The sequence below is a fragment of the Raphanus sativus genome, unplaced genomic scaffold, assembly GCF_000801105.2.
Source record: "Raphanus sativus cultivar WK10039 unplaced genomic scaffold, ASM80110v3 Scaffold3881, whole genome shotgun sequence".
NCBI lineage: Eukaryota > Viridiplantae > Streptophyta > Magnoliopsida > Brassicales > Brassicaceae > Raphanus > Raphanus sativus.
The window spans coordinates 902-6,623 of record NW_026619185.1 but is presented as its reverse complement, the minus strand read 5'-3'; the positions used below and the strand labels follow the sequence as shown (position 1 = coordinate 6,623).

At 34.2% G+C, this 5,722-nt stretch overlaps 2 protein-coding genes across 2 annotated transcripts; both read left to right on the top strand.

The window, feature by feature from the left end:
• The first annotated feature begins 230 nt into the window (after positions 1-230).
• On the top strand, positions 231-2,495 carry LOC108829390 (septum-promoting GTP-binding protein 1-like). Its single transcript, XM_018603048.2, has 5 exons — positions 231-760; positions 1,004-1,127; positions 1,224-1,320; positions 1,420-1,459; positions 1,563-2,495. The coding sequence occupies exons 1-5, from the start codon at positions 434-436 to the stop codon at positions 1,809-1,811; spliced, it is 837 nt and encodes a 278-aa protein (XP_018458550.1). The 5' UTR covers positions 231-433; the 3' UTR covers positions 1,812-2,495.
• Positions 2,496-4,049: 1,554 nt separating this feature from the next.
• LOC108829371 (vascular-related unknown protein 1-like) lies at positions 4,050-5,409 on the top strand. The gene is made up of 3 exons (XM_057001700.1): positions 4,050-4,452; positions 4,695-4,766; positions 5,077-5,409. Exons 1-3 carry the CDS (start codon positions 4,081-4,083, stop codon positions 5,248-5,250), a joined length of 618 nt encoding a protein of 205 aa, XP_056857680.1. The 5' UTR covers positions 4,050-4,080; the 3' UTR covers positions 5,251-5,409.
• Positions 5,410-5,722: the final 313 nt, after the last annotated feature.

The following is a 5,722-nucleotide window of genomic DNA, read 5'->3' as shown; positions in this document are numbered from 1 at the left end:
TAAACTATTTACGTCTTTTTCGTTTACATAAATTAAAAAGGTCAATGTAATGTATGTGGTCGTCACATCTGAAAAATCCCCCACCTAGCTCTCTCATCACACCAGAAAAGTTCGTTGCCCACAAAATTTTTCAAATCACCCCCAATGATTAAATTAAAGGAAATTTCAATTAAAATGTTAAATTTAATAATTAATTAAAAAGCTTTTAAAGTGTGTCGTCGTCCCTTCCGGGAAAAAATGAGGAAACACAGAACCTTTTCACGTATATTCCTTCTCTCTCTCTCCTTCTCTTTCTTATGGCCAAAGTTGAACCAATCAGCTTCCCTCTGGCCATCATCATCACATCTTCTTGAAGCTTTCTTTTCTCTTCTTCTCGTTTCTATTTTCTTTCGTAATTTCTCCGTTAGATTCTTATAATTAATCAGTCTCAAGAATGGCTCAGTCCTGCCTTAAGATCGTTCGACTCAACAATCTCAGAAACAGAGTGAACCGTCGTATTTTGATCCTCCGTCGATTCACGCGGCTGCTCTGGAGCAGAATCGTCGCTTTCTCTCCCAAAAAATCAGGGAGATATTCGTTGCTGTCACGCGCCGCCACTCCCTCTCCGTCTGTCTCTCGTCCTCAGCCTCCTCCCATCCCCGTCGTACGCCGCAGATCGGTGCACGAACACGATAACAGCCACCGGAGATCGGATTCTGATCTGGTTTCTCTCAAGATCAGCCTCTTAGGAGATCCCCAGATCGGAAAAACTTGCTTCCTGGTTAGTTTACACATAAGCAAATATTTTTTTTTTTTAAATCATTAACGTCTCTTTCAGTTTCGGATTTTAAGTCATAAACCGTGTTCCAAAAGAAAAGAAAGTCATAAATCAGAACCCAAAGTGGTAAAGGTGTTTAGTTGTTGTGTCCGGTTCGGGTTCAGACCAAACTGAATGTTATTTTTTTTAAATTAGAATTTTTAAAAATATCAGCAATAATATTAATGAGTGGTTTTTATTATACAGGCGAAATATGTTGGGGAAGAGAAGGAAGTTGAAATGAGAGAGTTGGAGGAAGGGATCACTTGTACGGACAAGATGTTATCCATGGGAGGTGCTCGCATTTCCTACAACATCTGGGACTTAGAAGGTAACCATAGATTAAATAATGTCATTCTAATGTTTAATACCATTACTCTTGGAGGAATTAGTTAGCTTAATTAGAAAGTTAATTATCATTTTGCAGGAGCTGAGAGATCACGGGATCAGATCCCCATGGCTTGCAAGGACTCTGTAGCAATTCTCTTCATGTTCGATCTCACCAGTCGTTGCACTCTTAACAGGTTAATAATATATAGTACTACTATTTAGGCTTCAGAACATGCAAAAGTTTTGATAAAAAGTTAATTCGAAGCTAAACTGTAACTTTTTCATTAATGCAGTGTGATTAGCTGGTATCAACAAGCTAGAAAGTTCAATCAGGTGAGAGATTTCATACATACTATCATTCATTACCAATCTGGTCTCTTTATAATAATTACCCTTGTTATAAGGAATTTTGAATTGTTACACTATCTTTATGCAGACGGCGATTCCAGTAATGGTAGGAACAAAGTTTGATGAGTTTATTCAACTTCCTATTGATCTTCAATGGGCAATCGCTAGCCAGGCGAGAACCTACGCGAAGGCGTTAAACGCGACGCTCTTCTTCTCGAGTGCTTCATACAACATAAACGTAAATAAAATCTTCAAGTTTGTGACGGCCAAGCTCTTCGACTTACCATGGACAGTGGAGCGGAATCTCACCATCGGAGAACCACTCATCGACTTTTAGCATCTTCCCACAACGTATTTGTAGATATACATATATATAAATATATAAAAAGAAGCAAATGGTCGGAGCACCGTTTCTAGCCGTCTTTAAAGCGAAATGGAGAGATGATGCGGCGGAGATTTCGCCCGCTTTCTTCAGTATTTTTCTTTTAAATAACAAGAAAAACGAAAGAAAACAGAGAAAAAATGGTATTGAGAGAAAAGTAGCAGGGATAAAAAGAGAGGAGATCATGAAGTTTTTCTTATTCTTTTTTTTTTGTAATGTTTCCGCTTTCCATTTCCACTGGAGAATTTTGGTTCCAGTAATAGTAAATACCATTTCGCTTTTTGATTTTCATTTTTATAACCTGAGACCGAATACTAACTACTCACATCTATTAACTAAAGAGTTCAAGCTCTCAAGGATGTGTGTTTCTTTGACTTCAGGATGAGAGGGTTTCAAAACGGAAAAAACTATTATCGCTAGTTATGAATTCGTAATCGATACAAATGTGGGCAAACATTTTGAGCACGCAAAGCAATTTACCACCTCTGGAAAAGAACAGAAGGAAACATAGCGAACCTCTCTGATAACATCTGCCCTAATTAAACTTGGAGAAGGTAAGGAACCGCATCACTTCCATTCGAAGAGCAGGACCTAAGAGTTTGAAGACCCGAAAGCCAGATAGTTTGCTCCACAAATCACCGATGAAACCACAAAAGAAGAACACTCTGCTTTTATACTTGTACAGTATATATTTTTTCCCATAACATTCTTTATAAAAAAAATTAATCGAACATTGTTTTATATTCTTAAAAGAAATATGTTGATAACGTAAAGTTATGTTTTCATTTCTTGTTTTGTTTTTCTAGTTGTATCTCAAACTATATTATGTCCGTTTACTGATCGCAATAAGTTACAAGCTACTTCACTAATTTCACCACGACAAATGTTTTGTTCTTTTTTCAATACACTTAGAAACGACTCTTTTTTTCAAACACATACACTAGAAACGGTTATTACACAAGTTTCCCTTATAAAAGTGATCCACTATTGCAAGGAAACAAACATTCCGTCATCGAATTCCATTTTCACATGTTTGTGCACATCACATCCAAATCCAAACTGTTTCAAGTGTCATCATTCTGTAACGGCCACACATAAAACCAAAAAAAAAAGTCTACTTTCTTCGGCGTTGCCATTCTCACGCAACATCAAAGTAGTCAAGTTCAACGAACATAACGTTCCTCCTCCCCTCTTCTGTTTTGGTTTGCATTCGGTTACAAATTTAATAAAAGTTTCCCTTTAACAAGTTGGATATAATTATTTAGTTATTCTTTGAAGTAGCAAAAAGAACTACAAATCGGATGGCTACATCAGGAAGGTTTGAGTATTTGTATTACTTTTCACACTGACCAACCCCTTTTAAAAGTTTATTTTTATTTAGGAAATTCGTTTTTGTAATCCTCGTGGTGGTTTGGTGTTGGTTTTGTCTACGTTTTCTTTGATCATCATACAATCATTTTACAACTCAACATTTTAAACTTGGTAATGAATTTGGTAGAAAGATATGTCTCAACTAATTATACAAAAAGCCCTTTTTCAAAAAATAATAATAATAATAAATCAATTGCTATACAAATCAACGTAAGTTTGGCCAAATCTCATCTACGCTTATTAAATGGTCAAAGATTGATAAAAAGACATCATTCAGAAGAATAAAATCATACAAATCTTAGTTTAATAATTTTCTTATTTTGCGACAAAGAATGTAAAAGTTTTTTTTCCTCTTATATGATTATATTATTATCAACTTTTATCGATCGGTCGAAGAATCTAATTCCACATATTTGTATACATATGCAAATAATTTTGTTTATCAAACAATAAAAGTCGACTTTTTTTTTACAACAATGAAACTAAACTATAATCTATGCACGTCCTGCCATAAAAGTCTACTTATATATCATTTTTCATAAAATTATGAGTTATGCTTTTTTTTGGTAAAGAAAATTATGAGTTATGTTGAACATATTTTTGAAAGATATATAGCTCAATGTCACACTTTCTTAGAAGTCCGTCGTTGGCTTTTGGTTCTCATAAATAATTTTGATCAACGCTTTGGGACCCATGTGATGACTACATCAAGATTCCGATTGTTATCTCTCCAATTAATTTTGTTTCGCCTTTTTAAAATACCATGAGAATTTAACGACCTCTATATATGTACCCAACGCAACCACTTAAAGAATTATTCCATTTTATTTTGGGTTATTCTTCCTTTCTCCACATGATGGATACATTCTCTTGTAATACTTACGAACAAAATCACGCCCCTTTCGACCATCGCGATGATGTTGTTGATATTGATGATTATGCTGGTGATTGTCAAGAAGAGAGTGGATGGACAACCTATCTCGACGATTTCTCGAATCATTACAGAACTCATCGAGAAGATAGTGATCATCAAGACAAGAGTTCTTGTTCGCTTCTTGGCGTCTCTCCTTCTCTGGTCTCCGACGCTGCTACTGACGTCTTTTCCGGACAGGATTTTCCAGTTAATTTTCCGGTGAAGTTAAAGTTTGGGAAAGCAAGAACCAAGAAGATTTGTGAAGATGATTCTCTGGAGGACACGGCTAGCTCTCCGGTTAATAGCCCTAAGGTAACCTAATTCAATTAAACATGATCAGTGGTTGAAAATTTAATCCATAAATTTCTTTTTATTTTATTTCGGTGCAAATCTATAGACTCTTCATAAGTTTTTATTAAGATTGTAAAACATGATTGATTATCATGACACATATACCTAAAATAATTACTTATGCCTTTTTATTCATCTCTTTTTGTAGTATATCTCTCTTAATAGTATGCAAATTACAATTTTATATGAATGGTATTGAACAGGTCAGTCAGGTTGAACATATTCAGACGCCTCCTAGAAAAAATGAGGACTATGTCTGGTCTAGTTTCGTAATGGTAGTCTCTCCACTCTTCTCTCATACATATATATATGCTCTATCTATTCATTAATTTGACTGTAAGTTAATTTATAACACAAGGAAAAGATAAAGAAATTTCATATTGCACAATACTTTATTAAGACAGAATTGGTCCTTTGTTATTAGATAAACTCAATATATATATATATATATATATATATGTTTGTCTGATTATAAGTTAATAAGCTTTCCGTAGTAACAAACTTTACATTATGGATAACGGATATAGCACGTTATTTGAACCAAAAAAAAAAAGCACGTAATATGTTTTCCATATGGTATTGTAGAGAACTACGAGAGGCATGGGGGATAATCAGATCCAAATCCAAGAAGGGGATGAACAAAATATGACGATGATGAGGAATCTCAGAGAAGGAAACAACAATAATATGGACTTAAGGAGTAAAGGATTATGCGTCGTTCCTATTTCCATGTTGGCTAACTTTCAGGGTCGCTTCTGAATGACAAGCATATCTTATAAAAACATCCTTGTAAATTTGGTGGTGTTTATATATATATATATATGTACCCATCTTGAATATATTTTCTTGATGTGTGTACATATTGGTGTGTATGTGATAAAATCTACATATATTAATATATAACTGCATATCGGTGGGATTTTTTTGTAAATTCTACAACGTATATGTTTTGAACATTTCTAAGAGCTACCATCTCATAAAGCTTATAAAAGAAACTTTGCAAAAATAAACACACGATTATCTATCTTTATAGAAAGTTTTTAGTTGTTATATATATGTAGATCATACGTATACCTTATGGCAGATTATATGGATAAAATTCGTCTAGTGTAGATATGATAAGATTATACGACTGAAATTAATATCTTTACACGAGTTGGTACGATTTCGCTTAAAAACTTTTAAAAGTTCGGGGCCAAATGTTTATGGTTTTACATATCAATAAAAAACT